The following is a 25,547-nucleotide window of genomic DNA, read 5'->3' on the forward strand; positions in this document are numbered from 1 at the left end:
TTGATATTATTGTGTCCTGCACATAATAGGCAGACATGTAAGAAGTGAGGGAGGGAGGAAGAAAGTGAGGAAATGAGGCAGGGGGCGGCGGGGCGGGGGGGTGTTAGGAAGGGAGGAGGAGGGAGGCAAGGAAGGAGGAAGATGACTTGTTGTGTGGTGGAGCACTTTGGGATCCCCATATAGTGATCTTGGTCTCCAGTTCCTCAGGCAGCCTCCCTGGGAGTGATCACTAGTCTTGACCAGGTCTACAGGAAAATACTCCAAAGTGCATTCTGTAGTCATAAGTTGCTGCTTTATTGACACTTTCTTCCTTACAATACTGTAAGGAATACTTTCCTTGCTAACATGCAAAAGAAAGTGTGTTTGGGATGATGTGTTCATAGACATGGCAAACATAAAGCAGTGAAGTCATTGTTAGCAGTGTCCTAGTAGTTGTTCATTTTTTAGTGCTAGTAGAACATTAATTCCCAAACAAAGCAGAGGGAGACAGGTGTATTAAGCCCTAAATGATGTCTGTTTCACCTCCTTCCCAGAACAACCACTGGAAGTCATCTGTTATGTATGGAAAAAAATTCTGCCTGGGAAACTTTTAGCTTTGCTTTTAATAAAGTGCCCCTACAACCCTACCCCACCCCAACCCCACAGAAATGGTGTTTTCATAGCTTGATGTAAGACTTGCTGTGTCTGTTTCATTATTTCCCGACACTTACCAAATGGAGGGTGGGAGGAAGGGTGGGAGGGAGGGAGGGAGGGAAAGAAGGGGAAAGAGATAGAAAATCTTCCATCTGCTGGTTCAATCCCCCAGTAGCTACAATTACCAGGGCTGGGCCATGCTAAAGCCAAGAGGTAGGAACTCCATCTGGGTCTCCCCTGTGGGTGCATTAGCAGGTAGCTGAATCTGAAGCAGAACAGCTGAGACCTGAACCAATGCTGTGATGCGGGATGTTGGCATCGCAAGCAGTGGCTTAGATAGCCCTGCCAAAATGTCAGCCCCTATTTCAAGTTTTAACATGTATTTATTAATCTTAACATATTTTGATAATTTACAGAATTAGTAAGTCTCAGAGGTAACGTGCTGGATCTGTCTCTTCTATCTCTACTTTTAATTATTATTTTACAGTGTATATGGAATTTCTACATTTGTGTGTGTGTGTGTGTTGAGGGAGGAGGGGGTGTTGGTGTTGTTTTTAGTAAAAGCCTAAGGATCTTTTTCGAGAAGTCTGTGCAGTGTCTGCAGCTCCGCTTGGGTGAAGGGAAATCCTTCGGAACCTGTCAGGGATTCAGACACCGCCAGGGTCTGTGGGAGGTTGATGTCCTCTGCAGAAATGTATGGTGACAGCACACTGCAGGTGGTCCATGCTGCGCTGCTCAGCGGCCAGAAAGGATACCCTGCCCAATTTGTCATCCCTTGGAATCTTGTCAGCAGCTGAAAGTCTGAAGCACAAAACCTTGAAGACTGAAGGCAACTTCCTTCCTGATTATTTTTTTGGAAGCAGTTGTCTTGGATGAAAATATTAATGCATAGCACATAATTAAACATGTTTTCACATGAAAATATAGTATTATGTTAAAATGAGATGCCGTGGGAAATAGAGAAATGTTGTCTGCTCCATGATTTTAAAAGCAAATTTTATTTTCTTTCCGATTCAGTTGTTAAAGGATAGCTGATAATAGATGCTAAAACCACCCCCTCTTCACTCTCATTCCTTTTGTTTGTAGACTTGTGAAACATATCTTGAAATGCATTTTGAAAAGGGATTTTTGTTGGAGAAATTAGAAAATTGACCCAATTGTAGTGTTCAATAGTAGATTCAACAATAGCATCTTTGAAATCCCCAGTTTTCCATTGTCAAGCTTCTTATCTGGTTGAAAAATACAAAATTAAGGCTCTTCTCTCACCCATTAATAACTTACTGTTATTATCAAATGCTGTTTTTGTGCTTTTACCCAGATTATCAATAATTCTGCAAAAAATCCTCTAAGAGTATAAATATCCTTATTTTCTAAATGGGAAAATTGATCACCTGGGTGGTGGTTAAGTGACTTGCTGAAGGACACAAAGCTAGTAGGAGATGGGATTTGAAGCAGATCTGTCTCCAAAATCCAAGTTACTTTGACTGAAAAATTCATCCCCAGAGCAGTGAAAACGGCCCACCGGCATGCGTTCACCTTCAATAAGAGGCAAGAAAGGTTATGAGTAATTCAGAAACTGAATAATTAGATGTTGAGTACTCGACCCTGGTAGAATAATGATCAGGAAGAAATCAAAAATCACAACAAAATGCACACTTTCTAAAGAAATGGGCACAAAAGGCAGAAGGGAAAATAATATATGAAAGAAAGGGAAAAAAAAAAGGAAATGAGTTTCCAAAACTCCCCTAATAAAGTAGAAATTAGCAAGGAAGACAAATAGCTAAAAATCTAAGAATGAGTCAGTAGACAATAAAAAAAATTGTCTAAAGCTGGATATTCTTTCCGATAGAGTAAGTAAAAATTTCACTGACTTGTTTCTGGTTTTGCTTCTTATCCTAATAATATCAGTAATGAGCACTGTGTGAATTAGACTGTTTTGAATAGGAACTGAGCACTGTCTGTGGTGTCTTGAATGATGTTCAAGGAGGGAGAGGTTCTGAAACTCAGTACCCTTGAAGCCTCAGCTCAAGTTATAGCTTCATTGACTCCACAGACCAATGGTGTAGACATCAGTTTCTTTTCTTTTTTTAAAGATTGATTTTGGCTGGCGCCGCGGCTCAATAGGATAATCTTCCTCTTGCGGCGCCAGCACACCGGGTTCTAGTCCCGGTTGGGGCGCCAGATTTTGTCCCGGTCGCCCCTCTTCCAGTCCAGCTCTCTGCTGTGGCCTGGGAAGGCAGTGGAGGATGGCCCAAGTGCTTGGGCCCTGCACCCCATGGGAGACCAGGAGAAGCACCTGGCTCCTGGCTTCGGATCAGCGTGGTGTGCCAGCCGCAGCAGCCATTGGGGGGTGAACCAACGGAAAAGGAAGACCTTTCTCTCCCTCTCTCTCTCTCTCACTGTCCATTCTGCCTGTCAAAAAAAAAAAAAAAAAAAAAAAAGATTTATTCATTTGAAAGGCAGAGTTACAGAGAGAGAAGGAGAGAAAGAGAAAAGTATTCCATCCACTGATTCACTCCCCCAAATGGCCACAATGGCCAGGGCTGGGCCAATGCAAAGCCAGGATCCTGAAGCTTCTTCCAGGTCTCTCACATGGGTGCAGGGGCCCAATCACTTGGGCCATCCTCTTTTGCTTTCCCAGGTGCATTAGCAGGGAGCTGGATGGGAAGTGGAGCAGCCAGGAGTCAAACTGGTGCCCATAAGGGATGTCCGCACTGCAGGCTGTAGCTTACCCACTACACCACAACACCAGCCCCAGTGGCGTCATTTTCAAATTCACTTCCACATAGCTGTGAAGTTTGACAAGTGAATGTAAACATTTTCACATAAAGATGTTGTAAACCCAAATGAAGGCTGATTTCAACCCCTAATTCAAAAGAGTAAATTTTATTTTTATCCTACTTCATTTGACATTCTCAGAGATGTGGAACTGTCTTTCCATTTCCTCAAAAGTTTTATGGCAATCAGCCATTCAAGAGTGTTCTTTTGAATATGAACTAGAACCGAGCAGAAACTTTTAGCAGAATGGCTTCTGATCTACATGTGAATATATATTCAATTATAATTTTTTCATTTGGAATTGATAAGCCACCTTATGTTTTTCTTTGCTATACATACTATCTAAAAATGGAAACAAATCGGATGCAACTAGAAACCATTATGTTTAGTAAAATTAGCCAGTCTCAAAAAGACAAATGTCATATGCTTTCTCTGATCTGTGAATACCAAAAACGCATAAGAATGAAATGGTCATTTTGGGATATGATTGTAGTTTTTAGCCCTTGTTTATATTCCTGTGGGATTGTGATCTCCCTACTTTTTACTTGTTGAATATTATGGCTAGTAGGGAATTAAGCCTGTGAATATAGAGTGGGTTAAAATTATGGCTTTGCAAAAACTGATGAAGAGAGGGGAGGGAGGGAGTGAGGGAGGAAGGGGCATGGGGAAGAGAAGGGGAGTGGGGGAAGTGTGGTTGTCTTCTTGGAACTGTACCTATGGAATGCATAAATTATTTATATTTATTTATTTTTTATATTAATAAAAATTTTAAATTGAAAGCCACTGTACATATAAAGCATTAATTTCCAAAATGAATATTATTATAAATTATAAAATGAATAATATTATAAATTAGTTGCCATTAAAAACTGACATCCAAATTAAGCTGCATTGACATGACCTTGGACCAATACCTTTGAGTTTTCCTGGAAAATGTGATTTTCCTTCATGATGTTAGAGCTTCTCTTTTTCCAGCTACCTTAGAGGATAAAGCATTGGTTGTAAAAAATGTTGTGCCTTTTTCCTATTTAATTATAATTAAATTTTTAAAAAAGGTTATTTATTTGAAAGTCAGAGTTACACAAAGAGAGGAGAGGCAGAGAGAGAGAGAGAGGTCTTCCATCTGATGGTTCGCTCCCCAACTGGCCGCAACGGCAGAAGCTGGGCCAATCTGAAGCCAGTAGCCAGGAGCTTCTTCCAGGTCTCCCACATGGGTGCAGGGGCCCACGGATGTGGGCCATCCTTTACTGCTATCCCAGGCCATAGCAGAGAGCTGGATCGGAAGTGGAGCAGCCAGAACTAGAACCGGCGCCCATATGGGATGCCGGTGCTTCAAGCCAGAGCATTAACCCACTGCGCCACAGCACCGGCCCCATCATTAAATTAACTGTATAATTACTTATTGTTTTAGAATTGGACTCCACAAGGGTACATCAGAAAGTTCATGGAAAAGTAGAATTAAAGGATAAGTTTATTTTGGTGTAAAAAATTTTTTAAATCTATGCATAGAATTTAAATAAATAAATCTATGCATAGTTTTTGGTCCATTAAATGCATTCTAAGTACACACAAATAGTCCTTAACTTCTCTCCTATTGTTTGCCAAGTCTGAAAGTTTAGTGAAGCTCACTCTATATCATGTGAACATTTTCACCTAAGAGAGTGTAAGAGTGAAGTCCGCTTAGACAGGGAAATATGGACGTAAACCTTCTTCTGTTCTCTCTCCTCTCCAGCCACATCGACGTCCACCACCGGGACAAGTCACCTTGTCAAGTGTGCCGAGAAGGAGAAAACTTTCTGTGTGAATGGGGGCGAGTGCTTCATGGTGAAAGACCTTTCAAATCCTTCACGATACCTGTGCAAGTAAGGAAAGAAACCCTCTGTGTGGCTTACATCCATACCTGCTTATTCTGGATGATTTTGTGTCTCATGATGGATCGTTGCTTTTTTCCGATTCCGTTGCATCCTGTTGAATAATGCCATTTTGTTTGTAGAGTGTTTTGGAGCATTAATAGCATTTGTCACTCCTGTGTTTTATCCAGAACTGGTTTTTGTTCTTTTCAGCATGTATGGGTTTTTTTGCTTTTGTTTTCTGGCCTTTGTATTTATAATGCTGCTTTCATCATGGTTTTCTTCATTGTTACTCAAAAAGAGTTGTGTGAATATCACAAAACCCTATGATTTTTGATACCTACTTCTCCATCCAGTGCATAAATTAAGCTGTAAGATAATGTTCCTTTCTTATCCCAATGGTCACCTGCAGATGAATAGTTCAACTAAGAAGCATAGAAGATCACTGACACTTGGAATTATCTTATAGTTTCATAAGTCTTTTTTAAAAGACTTACGAAAATGCATTTAGGGCTGATACTGCTAGTGGTCGAAAAGCAAATGGCTTCTATTTGGAAAAGCACTTAGTGTGTGTAGCCTCATTGTATGTAGAAAGCAGCGCTCTTTCATGCTCTGCTATTGCCTATAGATACACTATAATGGCCGTTTCTTTACAATGTCCTGGAGTGGCTGATGTGCCATTAGGAAGTATCAAATTCTCTTAGCAGGCAGCATTAAAACAGTGACATTGTCAGTATATTAAATATTTAAACCTGTAGTAAAAATGTGTGAGTCCCATTAAAGCACGTGTTTATTGTGTCATGAATTTCATATCTACAATTGATATTTATTCCATAGATGGTATGTGGATTCATAATTTGAAGCAAGTAGAAGGTGTTTAATATCTGTTGAAATGTTGAAAAATATACATTTATTTTGCTGTTGACCAATAGCTGTGTCCCAGAAGCAAGATATTTTAAAAGCAATTCCTTTAAAAATACAGTGTAGAAGATCTAACAGATCTTGCAGGCATTCTATGATAGGAAATGCACAATGGGTACATTGTTATAAGGTAGCAATGTTTATCCTAAAGCAGGAAAAACTATTCAATCATAAAAATTGTCTCTTGTTCTAACACATCGGTATGTGACTTAACTGTTGATAAGAAAGAGCAAGTCTAGTAGAGAGGCAGTTGAATTATGAAAAAGAATAATTTAAAAGGATTACAAAATAGTTAACAAGGCTGTTTTCTTTTTACATTGTACAAATAGGATCCAATGCTTATGTGTCAGCTCTAAGAAAGTCTTTATTTTTGGAAGTAATGAAGTGTATCTTCAAAGATGTATGTTTTTAAGTTAACACAAACATATACACCATCAATTCATTTATTTATTTATTTATTTATTTGGCAGAGATACAGACAGAAAACTCCCACCCACTGGTTCACTCTTTAGATACCTGCAACCCCAGGACTGGGCCAGGCTGAAGCCAGGAGTTTGGAACTCTGTCCAGGGCTTCCATGTGAATGACAGGGACTCAGCTACTTGAGCTGAGGAAGCTAGAGTAAACAGTGGAGTTGAGACATAAACCTAGGCAATGCAAAATGGGAAGCAGGCATCTCAGCCTGTGTCTTTTTAGTAGTCCAAACACCTGCCCCACCACACACACACACACACACACACACACACACACATTCAGTTTTGTAGAAAATGTTCTGCCTCTCCCAAAGAAGTTGAAGATTGCGCTTCTATGTAGTGGGAAGCATGGGACCTCATGGCTGTGACCTCCTGCCTTCCAGAACGGCTCCTTGCAAGTAGGAGAAGAACCAAAAGTTTATAGCTGATGTTTAAAAAATAAATATGGTCAGTTAGAGTGAATAAGAACTATGGAATAGAAGGTTAGAATTCTAATCTCTTACTAAATTTCCCCTTCCTAGAAATAGGTAATAGTAATAAGCCAAAGTAAAATTATAGGTAACAGTCTTACAAAACTTTTACAGCAAGGCAAATATGAGAGTGTGTAGAAAATCATTCCTTTAGGATCTGAATGATCTCCTATGACTGTTTTATTGTTTAAAAATTAATTGACATTTTGATCATTAAAACATTCAAATCTATCTGGCTGTAGCAGAATAATAATTTGTCACTTTTGATGTTTGTTGTGCTGGTTTGCAGTAATTACAGCACAAACTGGTACCCCATGTTCATCATAGTGAGTTGGGATGAGTAAATTTTATAGTTTCCCACAAGATTTTCTCTGATAAAAATAGAAAATAACCAGAAGCTGAGAAATATCATCTCTAAAATATAAGATTCACTTATTATATGGAGAAATCTTGTTATTCCTTGCTAATCTTAGGCATACAATGGAATTGTATTTTCATAAGTATCCCTGAAAGAACATTTAAAGTACTTTAAATTCTTCCCCTTTTTAAACAATTAGTACCCATTTTATCTATGTCTCTAACCTTATTTCTTTAGAAAAACAGCTGAGACTGCTATATTCTAATTATCATAATGAAATGTGATCATTTTTCATCACAGCCTTTGCAGATTTACAAGCTGAGTGAAACATATGATAGTTTCTGAATACCTCTAAGGAGCCAGTGCAATCATTTTTCACATATTAATTTCAGCCATTCTGTAGCCCTCCCCTATCTCATACAAAACTTGCAATCACATAACTGCTGTTCATTTGGCCCATTTGGGTATTATGTCAAGTACTATAATTTTTCCTCACCCATACAGTTTCTCATTAAATTTTAAGCCAATCCAGAAAAAAAGAGCAAATTTGCTTTATTTTTTTAAGTGTGGAAATGCAATGCATATTTCTCTCCTAATAATTATTAAGGTAGCAAACCCAAGTTAACTGTCTAGTGGATGATACCAGCCTTGTATTCTCAGAAAAACTGCATATTTTTAGTTTTGTTCTTGTTATTAGAATCTTTTTTGAAGGTATTAAAATTATTATTTGATCTCATTGGAAAGAAAATCTCTGATATCTATGATTTTTATAACATATTTTCCATCTTTTGGACCATTAGTCTATCAAAGCAAGCCAACACCTTGAGGGAAGAATTGAAGTATATTTAACCTCCAGAATACTATGGACCTTTTTTTGTTAAATGAAAGTGTATTTTTTTTAAATTTCTATATTAAAAACATCTATAACATTAAAAAAAATCACGACTCAGAATTTTAACAAAGGCATATAATATACCATGACTTATGATAATATATTGTTCACTAGGCGGCTTGAATAGAAACAGAAAACATAAAAATGTTGCATTGGCTCATCATGGCCCTGTCTATGAAGCCAGTTCATAGTTTCCATATGGCCCATCTGTCTAGAGCAAAACATTGTTGAAGCATGAGCCACATCGTTGAAAATCAGCTTTATCCCTGACCAAAGACATGACTCAGAAACACCACAGGCATAGAAATTTCCAAGTAGTCTCCCTGGTCACCTAATCCACTGTTGTCTTCTTGGGAGTTGGAATAGAAGATTTTACAGCAAATCTCTTTGGTCTCTCCGTTTAGAACAAGGTGTTCCAAATGGATTAACCATATAGCAGTTACACACTTCTCTGAGGAGAGGTTTGCTGCTTACTCAGACCTCACCCTGGGGAGTGTGTGGGGATTTCAGTGTTGGTTCTCATCTTTTATGTTTTTCTTTTCTCCACAGTAATTTAAAATTTATCCTGGGGAAAATGGTTACTATTCCAGATTATATAAACACAGGAAAAGAATCATTCTAATTTTTTTTACCCTCTGATGCTCTATGTAGTTATGTGGTTCAAAGAAACCAAGATCATTTGAACATGAAATTGTCCAGATTTTCCTGTTTGTCTTTCTTCTTAGTTCTTGAATGAATATTCTCATATTTGCTCTTCTCTGCAGTTTTAGAACTGTTTTAGAAGATATTAAGGTCTATTTTTTATCAAAATTACTTTATATTGGCTGTGTTTATAAATCTGAGAGCTGCCCAATGAACAGATGCGGCTTCATCATGTGGGGATTAGAGCTTTAACCACTAATTTTGGTGAACCGTCTAAAGTCCTTCCACTTCGACTCTCTGCACAGTATGTTTATAACAGAGTTAATATATTCTCCAAATTTTTTCTCAAGGAGTCAGTGAAACTAAATGAGTTCATTGCTGCTAAAGTACTTTTGTAACTTAGGAAAGCAAGATTTTTTGTCTCCTTCTAATAAGAAGTAAATTGTGGTATTACTTTCTCTCTGTAGACATTGGAAAAACATAAACACCTGTCTTATCAGACTGTGTTATCATGCTTAATCCATACTTTTTCATTTTACGTAATGCTCGCAATTTCTTATTTGGTTTGCTGAGGCCACCAGCTAGCATTACAACTTTTCAGTTGACAGGTCATTTCATATCTCTGATCATTAGCTTCATTATATGCAGAAACAAAAAGCAAGCAAACTAAGACATATGGGTGGTGCTTGTGCTTTCAATGGATTTTAATGATTATATAAAATTTATGTTTATGAAACTATATAGGCTCTTGTTGCACTCAATATTATTGTAAGACACAATTATGAGCAACATGTAACTATAGGAGATAAAGTCACAACAAATATGTTGCAATAAATTAAACTCACTTAGTGAAATCTAACTTAGAGTTGTGTATAGAATAGCTGTAAGCCAGGCATTTTTGGAAACACAAAGAAAAACCATTGTCTTAGAGTCCTGGGAACTTTGTCTGTTTAAGAAAATGAAATAACTGAAGAGGCAAATCAGTGATAATAAATATATTCCTAATACTGCGATGCTGATTATTAGGGTAACTAGAAAGTAAAGATGGGAAGGAAAAGACTGTGGTAAGTTAGGAGGGATTTCATAAACACAGCCATCTTTAAGGAGCCTTTCCTCTCTCTCAGGCAGAAATGGAGGTTGCAGTCATCTTTTTAGGTGCTACATGCCAGTGCTCCATTCTAGGGAATAAAATGAACAAACAAAAAACCCAAGAGCTCAGTTTATGAGAGCCACAGTCACCTGTGGAGCTGGAGAGTGACACCGTGAATATAGCAGATGTTTGGGGGAGGAGGGACCTGTGTATAGGTTTGAGCGACTTGGCCACTAGGTAAAAGAAAAGTCAGTGCTGTTAATCAGACTTAAGGTTTTATAAAGTACTGGCACAATGATGATCATATAACATAATATTTATTTGTAACTGGATTACCACAGATAAACAAGGGGATGATGATTCAGATCCACAGCTGTGTCCTGCAGCCTCGGTGTGTTGGCTTTAGAAAGAGAGATGTAGAGGAGATAAAGGAGATGCACTGGGTTAGAAGAGCATCCAGACCAGAGAACACACTGCTAACTCTGCTCTACCTCCAGCCCTGGAAGAGCTCCTTCTTCAGAATGGGTGTTCCCTTGCCTTAGCGCCTTGTTCTTGCATGCTGTGACGTTCACAGTTAGAGACAGTGTTTGAGAGAGAGCGGATGGGACTCTGTGGATCTAGATGCTGACTTCTTCATACAACCACGTTTTCTATTTCCTTTGTGATCTGCATAGTTCTGGAATCCTGCTGTTACCAGGGATTCATAGGCTCAGTGTGACCTTGACTCACCCAGGTAAATTGAAGGAAGCCCTTTTGTTTTTTGTAGGAACCCATTTAGATTCAGTTTGGCCTAAAATCAGGTGCATTGCTGAGCAAGCCTTGCTTGCTTCCTTTTTTCCCATCTATGTATGTTGAACTACTAGGAGAATGGCCCTGTGCCTGCTGAGGATACATGCTAAACAAAACCATACTGGTCTGTCTTGTGGAGTCTGTAGGGTACTGAAAATAGCAGTCGTGTTTCCAGTAATTAATTTGATGATAAATTATAGATGTGCCAAGTGCCATGAAGCGATATTTAGGGAGCTAAGGGAATGTACAGTAGGGACCTGAACTGGTCAGAGGCAGAGGCCCTATGAGAAAGAAAGCTATACAGTTCTTACCTTGAACTGTATATGGTCTATTTAAAGTGCATACTTGTGAAATATTTATATTGAATAAGTAAAAGTGGTCATTTAGATGTTTCATCAAGGTTGGTGGAATGGAGGGACTATTCAACTCCCCTGAATCTGTGAGCTATTGGATGAGGAAGGGAAGTACAAATTAGCAGTCAATATGTCGTTTGTGTCACAGTGACGCGTAGATACAGGGGGACGCGGATTGATCCCATATCCGATGAAATCGTTTGACCCCCAACTTAAGGATACATCATGCAGAGTAAACACTGGCCAGGGTTTTTGTCTGCAGATGAACACTGCAGAACAAGCTGTACAAACAGAGCTTTAGGAAGGGCACGAAGGTTCAAACAAGGAGGAGCTAATTCATAAACACTGCCACCCTCCTTATTGAGATTGTATGTCCTGAGCCTTGAAAAACAACATTTGAGAGTTGGGATGACTTAATTTTTTTTTTCTCAATGTTTACTCAGGAATCTAGTGGGGCCTCTGTATGTATGCTGTTATCTCATGGACTGAAAACTAGTCCCTAGCTGATAATAAAAAAGAAAAAAAGAGGAGACAGTGATGGGAGGTATAGCTTGGATCTGAGGGAAACATTATTGGAACATCTTATACTTAATATTTTCTTTAATGATGTTGAAGAAAGTATTCCCTCGAGGAAATAAATGTCTTTTGCAGATGAACACTAAAATACAAATTAGAAAAGCATTTACAGACGTCAAGAAATTTCACTTGAAGGTAGATAACGAAATGAGGTTCATCTTGGAAAAATGCAGACTAATCATAACAATGCACTTGGGAAAGAATAATCTACAATACAGACCCTCAGCCAGTGAGTGGGCGAGTTCTGGCCAGAATACTGAGCTGGCTCGGGGGTCAGAGAAGTCCGTGTTTGCAATGTGATACTGTAGAAAGAGCAGCACGATTTGTGCTGGTGCAGACGCTGCCAACCTGCATTTGTTCAGTGAGAGACAAAGGTCTTGGCGTCTCATGCTTAAACCCACCAGTTTCCCCGATACATATTTATTTCCATGTCCATCATTTGATCCTCTTCAGGATCAGCACCAAACAAGTCCTTTCAAATGTTGTGCGTTGTAGAGGGAACTGTCACTGCTGGCACTGAGGAAGAGGGAAAAGACAGTAGGATTCTTCTTTAGACAAAGTACTCTTAAAATTGTCCAGACATTTTATTGTAGGCTGATGATCAAAGAAGGAATAAAGTCGCTGACTTTATCTCCATTTTGCCTGCACAAGGAGGGCCTGATGGAAACTGAAGCCAAAAAATAAAGAAACAAAAGGCTACCTAGGGCTTGACTGTAAATTGGCAGTAAATGATCAATGTTTTATAAAATCAGCCAACCCTAAATAACCAGAAGTTTCTTGGGCTGTTTGAATATCTTTGAGTAGTCTGTAATGAAAAAAAAAAAATAGGAAATGATTTATTATGTTAGGATATTAAAAAAACAATCCAAGCATGAACTTGTTCTCAAAATACATGCATATAATTTATTCTATGGTAAGCATGTCAGGTTATTAACAGTATATTATAATTAAGAACAGTTCTTATAATGAATTGTTATGTCCTTCATTTAATGATCATATTTAAAGGTATACCTAAAAAGTCATGGTTTGAAAGGTATAGAAAACTTAATTATTAGGAATTGCTCAGTGGCTGAAGGGAAATAGAGTACCCTGCAACTCATTTGAAGTTTTGGATCATACATGTAAAGTTATAACACTAACTAAATTATACCTCTTCTCATTGGGATAAAGCAAATTTGTACATAACCTCCGTTTGTATATTTTTATGGATTTTTTAAAAATGAAACTGTTTCATCTGGATCTAGGTAAAATTGGAGTATGAGGATACTCCAAAAAATTCATGGAAATGGCATTAAAAGATAAGCTTATTTTGGTGCAAAAAATTTTTGAAATCCATTCACCTGAGGAGGTCTTCAAAAAAGTTCATGGAAAATGAGTACTATGAAAAACTATGCACAGATTTCAAAATATTTTGTAAGGAAATTATCTTTTAATCCCATTCCCACAAACTTTTAAAGTCCCCTTGTATTTTAATAAATGCTACTTCAAAACAAATATTCTTCTCCACCCACCCAAAAATATAGTTTCTATTTTGCAAGTGCTGGACACAAATCTTGGTTAGTAGATTGTTCTGCTTTATTGAGTCCTAGGTAAACTGATATTCCAACATTAAGATTTAAATTTGACATAATGCACTAAGTCTTAAGGAATCATAAAGTCTTTTTCAGATTACAAAAAATTATGTTAAATGTTTTTATTTTGGGAGTTTCTATTTAAAATTGGAAGTACACAGAGTAGAGTTTCCCCTAAACTACAGAAGGCAGGTGTCCACTATTGACCTTTACCTTGCAAGTCCATTGACTATATGAAGGTCTCTCTTGACACAATCGGACACCACAGTCGGATCTCAAGTTAGTTTAACAGACGTTTTGTGAGAGGCCTTTGTATGCCAGGCATGGTGCTAAGCATTAGAGACATAAAATGATCCGGACATAATCCCTGTCTTCACAAGCAGATCAACACAGGTTTAGTGCAGTGAAAAAGATCAGGATGGGGTGCAATGCAAGAGTAAAAAAGAGAATCCTCACCCAAAATGTGCAAGTGGAGGAAGGGGAGGGTGGAAGAGAGTTTTCTAGGTTCAGACAAAACAATGGCTTTTCATCCCCCCAAGAACAAATATAGAACAAGGACTATCATGTTGAGAGTGAATACTGGGCACTTTGGACTAGTAGTTAAGACACCCACCTTCCCACATTGGAGTACCTGAGTTCAATACCTTCCTCTCCTCCTGACCCCAACTTCCTGCTAATGCAGACCCTGGGACACAACAGTGATGGCTCAAGTAGCTGGGTTCCTGCCATCCCATGGGAGACCTGGATTTCATTATCAGCTCCTGGTTTGGAAGTGACCTAGTCCCCCGGCTGTTGTGGACATTTAGGGAGTGAACCAGCAGATGGAAGTACTCTGTCTCTCTTTCTCTCCTCTCTTTGTTCCCACTCTCAAATAAACAAATAAATATTTTTAAAAAGAGTAAATACTAAAAATTTTTAATTAAATAAATGGTATAGATATTTTTGAAATTGCAACAGGTGCTTGATTATTATGCAAATTCTTAGATTCTTCTAAGAAATAAAATTCTTAGAATTTTCCCAGGCCCATGCCAGAACACATTGTTGAAAATCAGATTAAGTTTACCATATTCTTATTTTACAGGGCTAATAATAGAAATGTGTCAGAAACCAGAAAATCTCCCTATTCCGTTAGAAATCATTCCATAAAATGTTTGTTGGCTTTATAGATTGAAATCATTTCATTTGCATGTGCTTTTTCTACACAGTCAGTGCAGGAAGAAGTTTGCTCATGCAGAACCTTCTCCTGTTTCTGCCTCCAGCTGTCTGGTTTGGCAACAGCTCTAGATGTCTGTGAAAGTTACATAATGACTTCAGATGCTGATACTTGAATTGCTTGGGTATTTGCAATTTGTTTTATCTCTATGAATGCCTTAAAATGCATTCTATAAAAGATGATTTTGAGAAGCCCTTGGGTTCCTAGTCCCTAACTCGTAATATCTTATAAAGAAGTGGTGTTGGGGTTTTCTAACAGTGATTTCATATGTTAGGATGAACCTCAGGTTCTAGAACTTTCATAGTAAAGTAGATTTTAAAAAAATTTCACTTCACTTAATTGAAAAGCAGAGACAGAGACAGACAGATATCTCTAATCCTCAAATGCCTACAATGTCCAGCTGGGTCAGGCTTAAGCCAAGAGCTGGGCACACCCTTCAGGTCTCCCATGTGGGTGGCGGCAGTGACCTGACAACTTGAGCTGTAACCTGTTGCGTACCAGATATGTTTTAGCTGGAAGCTGGAATCAGAATTGAAGCCAAGGCTTGATCTAGGCAGTTCAGTATGGGATGCAAGTGCCCCAAGTAGTGTCTTAACTTCTTTGCCAAATGCCGTGCCTAAAGGAGATCTTTGATAATCACTCTATTAAGTCCCTTCATTTTATCACTGAGGAAAATGAGGCCCAGTATATCCAAATGACCTGCCCATGTCCAACCAACAAGATACCGTGGTTCCAGAATAGAGGGCTTCCACTTCCATATTCTCAGTCCAGGGTCCCTTACATCTTGAACTTTGATGTACGTACAACTTTCTTGGAGAGCTTGTTGAAATGAAGAGTCTTATCCAGTAGTTTCTGCATTTCTGTTAACAAGCTCCAAGGAGATGCTTGAGGATGTTGGTCCAAGGACCATACTTTGAGTAATCGTAGCGTTTTAAACACTAATAAGTAACACTAAGAAAACTCCTCTCCCAAGTGAAGGCAAACAGATATAGCTGATAATTCCAAAAAGAATCAGCAAACCTTGAATGGTACTAGTATCAGTGCACCAAATATCGTATATGCTCTTATAATAGAATAAGCTGCCATCCCATAATTCTAGATTCCTACAAAACATCATGTTAGAAGTTCATAAATATTAGAAAAATGACTGGGTGAGATTTTTGACCCCATTTATGTCACATGCCCTCTGATCATCAAACTGGCATATTAGATGCCTAAATGACAATTTTCTCTTACGGAACTCATAATTTCTCAGCTACTTGTGTATTTTATATATTAAATAAGGGTATTTCTCACCTTAAATGCTCTCTCTCTCTCTTTGTTTTCTTCTCTCTCTCATACACACATCCAGCCTATTCAAATATTTTACATTATATTCTTTATATGAAATGGATGACTCTATTATCAATGTAAGAATTTTTATTTTTATCAGGAATGTAACAAATAAGATGAAATCATCTTCATAGAATATATCCTTAATTCTGGAATTACCTGCTTTAATAGACTATATGTCTATATGGGTTTATAGTCCTGATTCAGAAATAAGTAAACAAATCAAAGCACCATTTACTTCAGAAATTATTTTATCAAAATAGATTATATGATGGCCAGCGCCACGGATCACTAGGCTAATCCTCCATCTGCAGCCCTGGCACACTGGGTTCTAGTCCTGGTCTGGGTGCAGGATTCTGTCCCGGTTGCTCCTCTTCCAGTCCAGCTCTCTGCTGTGGCCCGGGAAGGCAGCGGAGGATGGCCCAAGTGCTTGGGCTCTGCACCTGCATGGGAGACCAGGAGAAGCACTTGGCTCTTGGCTTCGGATCGGCGCAGTGCGCCAGCAGTAGCAGCCATTTCGGGGGTGAACCAATGGCAAAGGAAGACCTTTCTTTCTGTCTCTCTCTCATGTCTAACTCTGCCTGTCAAAAACAAAAATAGATTATATGGAAAAATTTCCATTTTTGGCATATGTCTGTGAAGACATTCTTATTGAAGCATGTAGAATGATATTTTTTATAAGAAATGATCCAAACTCTCAAGTCAGTACTTTTAAGCTATTATTATTTTTCATAACATTTTATTTCAGTGTATTTTTTTAAATTTACAAAACAAAAATTGTGAGTTCCTTATTCACTATTTTCTCTAACTAGATCTTTCTTTTTTTCCTACAACAAAAATATTCTAAATGAAAATGATCTATTTATTTATCTAAAAGTTTTTTTTTTTTAATTTTTATTCGGTTGTTTGAGAAGCAACGGCCAGAGAAAGAAAGAGTTTCCATCTACTGACTCACTCCAAATCCTTTCCCCAACAGCTGAAACTTGGAGCTAAAAACTCAATCTAGGTCTCCCACATGCATAGCAGTCCAGTTTCTTAAGCCATTGTCACTGCCTCCTAGGGTCTGATTAGCAGGAAGCTGGAGTCAGAAGCTGGAGCTGGGTGTAAACCCAGGTACTCCAGTACGGCATGCCAGCATCTTAACTGGTGTCTTAACTGGCTTGCCCCTCTTGAAAGTGTCTTGAAGAGTTCAAAAGCATTCTTTCAGTTCAAGATGTTTATCTTTAAGCTGACTGTGTTTAACAAGTACTCATGCAGCCCAAAGTCTGGAACTGCTGGTCTTTGATTTTGTAGCCATTCTTCATGAAGTAGGAAAATTACATGTACCAAATTACTTGGTAACATTTTTGGCATTTAGTTTGGTTTGAAGGGAAATAAAGAGAAATCATCCCTGTATTAGCAAAAGTGAATCGTTTTATTTGCATCTCTCTGATGTCCAAAAGTACTTATTTAATCTGCAGAAGAGTTTTATAAAATCAGTAGGTATGAAGGTGCTATCAGAGCAGAATTGTTAAGGTGCTTCGCATGATAGCTATTGTGCAGATGAGCGATTAATAACAAATATGGCTATAGGTGTTGAACATTCAAATAAAAGATTTTTTTTGTCTGTATCACTTGCTTCTTAGATCATTTTGGTGACCTTATTTATTACAGCATGCTACTGGATAAAATTAATCAAGACCAAAATGCTTAGTTCCTAAGCAACAAATGGAGCATTTTTAAAGGACTTTCATATTTAATCACAGCCTCATTGCATAACCTTACAAAGAATAGGATATCAAGATTCTAGAAGCTTGATAGGTATAAGTGAATAAAAGGTAAATTTTTTATAATTTCAGTATGGATTTTACCTTAAATGCAGTGTGAAATCTATTAAGTACTTTGGTAGAGGAGTGGTTTTTTAATTTAAAGTCTTTGATTTGGGAAGATTGGATTAGTGATTTTGCAGTAAGAGAAATCTTCTACTGTATGTATTTCAGCATTAAAAATGAAACTTTATTTGTAGTATCTTTTAAAAAAAAGGAATGTCATTTTTCTTGTCAATAATGACTAGAGCACAAAAGTCCTTGGCTTCTATTGTTTAGCAATGTAGCGTCAACTTATAAAATACCTATGACACAAATACAAAATTCATTGTATAGAAAAGAAAAAGCCCAGGATCACTTAATAGTAAAAGATATGAAAGATATGAATGGAACCACACAAGCCATTCTCAACTCCAGTGTTTCAACGTGGTAAGAATCAATGCTTAGTGTCAAAGGGAAAATGACAGCTACCCATGCCTCGTCACCCAGCTTCAACTTTAAACCTCACTGTAGTTAAATTCTAGCTAATGTTTTTGAAGACTGAAGCAAACAACAACAACAAAAATCTGTCACTGAGCGTTTTCATGGGACATGGTTTTCTAAGTGTTTTGTCTTGTCTTTTCTTTATGTTGTTCAGTACCAGCTCATTTTTAGGACTCTTCATATTCCATAGGAGGAAAATTGCCAGTCTGAAAGTTCAGTGTCTTTAGCATTCTATTGCTTATCACATTTTTGCCCTTTAGGTGCCAACCTGGATTCACTGGAGCAAGATGTACTGAGAATGTGCCCATGAAAGTCCAAAACCAAGAAAGTATGTTAAAATAATCTGAAATTTGCTTTCTCCCCCAAACTACAGCAACAATCACTGCCAACTTGGTGCTTTGACACCTCAGTCGCAACTGATTCCTTTTGTTCTAATTATGGTTTAATCACTCAGGGCATAAATCCATTCAATATCGATCTGGTTAACAACACGGATCGCAAAGTGATAACAATTAAAAGAATGGCGGGCCAGAAGCTGGCCCCAGAATGCTCTCAACCAAGGCAGGCAAGCCAACCAAAAAGGCATTTTCTTCCCACATTTTTGACTAAAGCTCTCAAGAATGAAAGCAGTCACTTAAAATGCTGGGAACTTTCTATTCTACCAACCCAAGAACTACATTTCGTCTAAATTTTTTTCTTTTTTTTTTTTTAAACCGATTTGGGGAAATGCCAGAGACTGAAAGCCATGATTAGGAAGAAGACTCAGTTCCTGAGGGTGAACTCACCAAGTTCAGTCAAATGACACTGAAGGAGCTTCTTTCTAGCATATATTCACCTCTTCTCTTTTTCTCTGTTTTTTCTACCATTGTTTTTTGTTTCTTCTCTCAGGTGCCCAAATGAGTTTACTGGTGATCGCTGCCAAAACTACGTAATGGCCAGCTTCTACAGTACGTCCACTCCCTTTCTGTCTCTGCCTGAATAGGAGCATGCTCAGTCGGTGCTGCTTCCTTGTCGCTGCATCTCCCCTCAGATTCCACCTAGAGCTAGATGTTTGCCCAGGTCTAATATTGACTGCCTCTGCCTGTCGCATGAGAACATTAACAAACGCGATTGTATCACCTCCTCTATTCGTGACTAGTTGGCTCTAAGATACTAATAGGTGTGAGAGGCTCCAAATGTTTCTGAAGTTGCTATGGCATCATATGATATGAAATGATAGTCTACATGAGCAGTGAAATGATAATAAAGGTGTGTAAAAGTCTCACTGTTATTGATAAAATAAAATCATTCCACTGAACAGTCCATCTTCTTTATACACACAAAGGCATCCCGAGAAGGATGTCGCTAAGCTGTAACTAATATGCTGTTGAAGTGATGGTAAGTTACGTTTTGTTCAGAATGTGTTATTTATAACAAATAAACATAATGAAAAGAGTTCAGATGTTTCTCTTCATTAAGTAAACAGTTTGGGTTTAGCTATATAAAAAGCACGGATCAGGAAAATTAAAAACAAACATTTCACAGCAAATGAGATGTCCTTGCTTCAATTTACATTGCCTGGAAAACGAGCAATTAAGGACTAGTATAAACAGTCATTTCTTTATGTTAACATTGACTTCTGGAAGCATTTATTCTTGTTAGTTTCAAAGGTACTTGTAGGAGAAAATAGTTATTTTAAAAATATTTATTAGTTTAAAAGATAAGAGTTCAATTCTCGAATATCCATTTTTATATGCAGAACTTGGAAATCCTGAAGGGTCTCCGCGATTTGTGAAGCTTTGAACATCTTTACTAAGAGATCCAGTTCACATTGTATGTAATTGCTCAGATAAATAAGTCTGTATTTGTCTTTTTGTGAACTGGAATTATAGCTTTTGACTCTGTAACATTCAAAACATTGTATGTAAAGTGTGTTCCATGTAGGTATCCATTTAGATCAAGAGTTAGCACATTGATTCAGGTAGCAAATATTTCAGGGTTTACTGTGATACCCTCTCTGTCAGCCATTCAGCTCTACCATAGTAGCATGAAAGCAGCCATGGGCAGTGTATCAGCTGATGTGCATGGCTGTATTCCATCAAATCTATTTTTACAACAACAGGCACTTGGATGAATTTGTCAACCTCTGATTACATTGTCAATTGCTAACCCTAAAAACTATTTCACGTAGCTCATTGCAGTTTAAATTCACATAAGAAAACAGTGATGCAGGCTGGCCAAATATTTGTTGGAACCTAAAAGAATCAGAGAATTACCCTTGCTGTGGTGCACACAAAGAGTAAGGTTCTGTAATGCATTGTAGGGAGATGAGATCCATAAAACTCAATCATATATTTAGTGAGGTGGTAGCAGCATGCCAAAGATTCTGTCATAGATTGTTTTCTGTTAAAAAAATCGATAAATTGCCACCGCTAAATTTTCAAATACAGTCTTCACTTTATTCACAAATTTTTAAATAATATGCATTTAGCAGGCAGAATTGTTCTCTCGATAGCTGTATATAAGTTAACTTTTTAAAGCATGTAGGATAGAAAGTCAAAATAGAAGGGAAAAATAGAATTGTGTTCAACACATAAGAGACATTATTTTTAGAAATGTGTGTTTGTATTCAAATAACATATGTTTAGCAAATCCTTACGATTACATAAATACAATAAAATAATATTTTACAATGTAATGAAAGTGCTGAACATGTCAGTTCTGAAGTTCTTGGTGTTACATAAAGCTTCACTATGCACTGAAGGCAGTGTTGGTGCACTGTAGAGAGCTCATTGAAAATGAAGAATGCTAGTGCAGTTAGGTCTGACAACAGACTTTCATAAGATAACATGAGAAGATAACCACTGTACCTGATGTCCACAATGTGACTCCTTAAATAAATCATTTGGAAAGCTTTCAGTGACACTTTTGGAGAACATCCAAGAAATTAGCATTCATATTGAACTTGATTTCAGAAAGATTGATAGGAAGCACACTTAGGAACAAAATCTGTAGTGACTGTCACCATTGGTGTGTCATATCTGGAAGACCAGTAGTTTCCAATCAGAAAGTGCTTTCCGGTGTGGTCTCGCTCAGTTAGTTTTCCTTTCTTTTTTTAAAAAGATTTATTTATTTACTTGAAGGGCAGAGTTAGAGAGAGAGAGAGAGAGAGAGATCTTCTATCCACTTGTTCAGTCCCCAGATGACTGCAACGGCCTGGAGGCTGAAGCTGGGAGCCAGGAGCTTCACCTGGGTCTCTCATGTGGGTGGCAGGGGCCAGCCCTTGGGTCATGCTCCGCTGCTTTCCGAGGCCATTAGCAGAGTGCTGGATTGGAAGTGGGGCAATCAGAACATGAACCAGTGCCTATTTGGGATGCTGGCGTCTCAGGCAGTGGCTCAACCCGCTATGCCACAATGTCAGCTCCAGTTTTCTAACCTCTATGTCTGATATTCTCAATTTTGATTTCTGAAAATCCCTACAAGAAGGTAGGAAAATACCATTTTGCTTCTCTAAGAACATACTGTTCAAGTAGCAATGAAGGCTGAAAAGAGGATAGAGAATGTTGCTACAATAGTGAATTTAAATTTGTTTTTAGGCATAAATTTTAAGGGAAAAGATAGTCCCCAGGTTCAAAGAGAAACACTTAAAGCTTACCAAATCACATTTTCAGTTGGAGAGTGTCATTCTAAAAGAATGTACAGTCCTTTTTTAAAAAAATGATAACACATTGATTCTGATCAGAATGTCCTCTCAGGCATTTATTGATTTATGAAAACTGATTTAAAATATGAAAGAAAGCAGCAAATGTATATTTGATAAGGCGGCCAATTGCCTTTAAAGATAACATATTTGTAGTACTTTCTAGGAAAATACTGTCAAGCTTAGTCAGCTTCAAATTTGACCTCTGCTGACACAGAATTCCTTGTTGAAAGAACTGTGCCCATCCGTATGTGGTATACAGTGTGTGTGTGTGTGTGTGTGTGTGTGTAGTGACAATCAATAATTGATTTATAGACTTAATGGAAGAAAAAAGAAAAAGCATCTATAATGCCAATGGTCACAGGTAGCGGGGAGTGTGTGTGTCATACACAAACTAATATATAATAGGAACTTATGACTGAATAACTCGTTAATGGATATTATAAAAGAGTACAATTTTAGAGCTTTGGAGCACATTGTCAAGATGAATAAACTTAGCAGATATCCTTAAAAGTCATTTTGAATCTTAAGTTACTAGCATATCAGTCATTTGCATGGATTTCGAAATGCTTTAAAAACATGCTGAGTCATGTATTTATCAAACATGTGTACCTTGCTAACAGTAGAATCAAGACATACTCCACTTAATGAAAAGTGATCATAAATTCAAACTGAGTGTGAATGGCTTTACAGTGTGTGTGTTTGTGAGAGTGCTCATGTGCACATGAAAACTGGGGAGTAAGGAGAAAGTCTTCCATCACATTTCAAAGGGCTCAGTGGCAATACAGATTGGTTTATGTGGAAAAAAAAATCTGCGTTTATAAAGGTAAGTCTAAAATTCAAGGTCAGACACTAAATCGATCCTGCTTAGGATCTGCATTAGCAGAACTCCTTTAGAAATCTCAAAGATGCAAAATGTCAAGACTATAAAACTTTAATGTACTTTGCATAAAAAGGCCCAAAATGTTAAAAGAGTAAAATCCTGAATGTCTTCAAATTGTAACAGAAACCATAATTGCATAGATGTATGATTCTGGCAAAAACAAGTTATGTTATTTTTCTCTAATGCAATTGAAAATTTAAATTAACCTATAGGTTAATCACTTTTCTTCAAACAATTATAAATCCTAAGGCAAAGGATTAGTGAGTCAATATTTAATAGTTTCTAAAGACTTAAATTTAAATTAATTTTTATATTGCTTAGGGCACAGCAGGAAATCACATGTAGAAAAGGAAAGTGAATTGTTTACAGTAACCTTTGTGTTTTTGAATTATTAATTTAATTTGAAAATTGTAATGGCTAGGCAGAAATTCAATAGGAAGCGTGTGATCCTAAGCCAACATATGATTAAATAGAACAGACAGAAAGTAAGCACCTCTTCATAGAACAGAAAGTGTTTGCATATTCCAGTGTTTTGACTCAGGATGAAAGAACCGTAGCTACCTAATGGTAACAACGAATTAGAGCAGAATTTGATCCAGGTCTAGTATGAGTGATGCATGTTTCCCCTGCTTGTTTCCTTGTTAGGGCTTATGGCCAGAAGAGATTCCAGATTTAAGTACCAATTTCCCCTTGAATTATTTAAAATTGGAGCTGCCTGATATGAATGACTTCCCATGAAATGAAATTATAGTTAGGCTCACAGACTTACCTATAAAACTGTAAATTCAGTAATATGTATGCATGGGCATGCTACTAATTTTATTGAAGACTTAACTAAGCTTTCTATGCAACTAATATAGATCATTAGCAGTGTTCATGTAGGCATGGAATAATGATTCTCTGGAAGGGGATTCATAAATATGTCTTGATTTTAACCCTTAAATTATTACTGACTGGTAGGAGGAAAAGGCAAGAAATGGATGGGATTCTAGAGAGAAAAATTGGGTCACATCGTTATGGAGATGAGTAAGGAAATTTATTGTCCAGCTTCCTTGGAAAAATGATTCTTTTCTTCACTTTGATGTTCCACGGTTTATATAAAGAAAGCAAATGGGGAAAAATGCCAATTTGACAAATTGAGTATTGCACAGAGGCAAGAGAAATTCATTTGGATTTGAATAAATTATTTTGCTGTGCACATTTTGCAAACACATTTACCCTAAATCCCCTATTTTTAATTTATGAAAAATTTATGTTATTTATGTGAGTACCCTGGACCCAAGGCAGAGGAAACTATTATAAGTATAGGTAGTGCCTCCGTTATCATTATTACTTGATGCATTATTTTGATTTATTATTAATTATTATTATTTTAACCTGGGACACATGATTTCCTTAAGGGTAGTAAGCTTTATTGGAAATATCCCAGGAACTTTTAGAGTTTTGCTGTCCATGAAATTAGTCTACAGCGAACCTGCATGCAGTAGATGGCCCATGGTTCGTATCCTGAGGTGTGTTTCCTGAGCTGATAACCCCTTCAGCTGGTGGCCAAAATATTTCATGTGTCTTTTGTCCCAGAGTGCCCAGTGAGGCGTATGTTAGTATATGCGTTTTGTCAATGAGACAGTAATTTGTCCAAAGGCGCTAAAAGGTAACTGACAGAGGCAGGACCTGAGACCAGGAGGACTCCGACACGCTTACCTCCTGTTTTTCCCTGGCTACATGAAGTAGTTTCTCCGTGCTCTATCTGATGTTTTTGTAAGAGTAACACCCCTCCACTGCATTTTTCAAACTTAAGAGATGCTTTGTCATATTATCAGAGCGCCCTGATATCTTTCAAGTCAGTGATTCAGGGAATAAAATATAGACTTCCGTTTATATTCTGCCGCTTCTTCTCACCTGCCTCTCCACCACAAGCACACACACACAAGGAAAAAGTGCTAGTCTTCCACATGACCAGCCTTGATTATCAGTTTTTGCTGCAAGAGTGTTAAGTGTTATTCTTTGTTGGAGAATTTCTCCCTTGCCTCATTACCTCATGTGAGCCTGGATAAGTTCGAGTCCCTGCGGTCCTGGGGCTCCAGAGTCAAGTGCTAGGCTAAGGGCTCAAGCCTTCAGTCCCCATTCCTGGGCAGCCCTGAGGTGCTTTCAGTTCCTGCACCCATGGACTCAGCACTGTGTAGAGATGGCTCTCTTGGTACTCAAGGGAGCTATGTCTCCCCCTCACAGCTCAACACGCTTATATAAAAATTTTTTTTCAATGAGGCATAGAGTTCTGCAATACCACACAAAAGAATATGAAAACACTTGGTTTCTATGAATGAAATATGTTAATCTAAGTGGTGCAGAAAGTGAAAATTCAGAGAAGGAAATAAAGCTAAATAAGATAAAGCTAAAGACAGACAAATAACCAAAAAAAAAAAAAAACCAGGAAATAAGTCCATTGTGATAAATTTTTCAGACCCAATTAGTATGCACTTGGCTTCTCTTCCCGGCTCTGCCACTGTATGGTTTGGGCAGAGAGTAGGGTGGAATAAACCCTCTTCCGCCTTAAAAAAAAAGAAAGTGGAATAATATCATATAACTTCTATGATTATAAAAGTATTTCTGTTCCTGAACAATGAGGTAATGTAGAGGACGGTCTAGCTGTATAACTTCTCCCTCAGTAACATCTTTTAAGGGTTAATAAAGACACAATGTGCTATTATTTGCACGTCTTCTAAAAAGTTCCCTATGTGGACTCGGGGGGGCGTACC

The 25,547-nt window shown here is 37.7% G+C and overlaps 1 protein-coding gene across 22 annotated transcripts in view; it reads left to right on the top strand.

Moving 5' to 3' along the window:
- Positions 1 to 25,547, top strand: part of NRG1 (neuregulin 1) — a 1,206,738-nt gene that overhangs the window by 1,163,546 nt on the left and 17,645 nt on the right. For 14 of the 22 annotated variants that reach the window (XM_089327340.1, XM_089327335.1, XM_089327342.1 and 11 more), the window contains 2 exons: positions 5,144 to 5,273; positions 19,118 to 19,176. In XM_089327340.1, the coding sequence (XP_089183466.1) occupies positions 5,144 to 5,273; positions 19,118 to 19,176 (189 nt within the window). Of the gene's footprint in view, positions 1 to 5,143; positions 5,274 to 18,489; positions 18,558 to 19,117; positions 19,177 to 25,547 lie in introns of those variants that run through there. The other 8 variants (XM_089327341.1, XM_089327336.1, XM_008252178.5 and 5 more) reach the window with 3 other exon arrangements.

The sequence above is a fragment of the Oryctolagus cuniculus genome, chromosome 2 (assembly GCF_051225735.1).
Source record: "Oryctolagus cuniculus isolate XC-2025 breed Fujian yellow rabbit chromosome 2, ASM5122573v1, whole genome shotgun sequence".
Lineage (NCBI taxonomy): Eukaryota > Metazoa > Chordata > Mammalia > Lagomorpha > Leporidae > Oryctolagus > Oryctolagus cuniculus.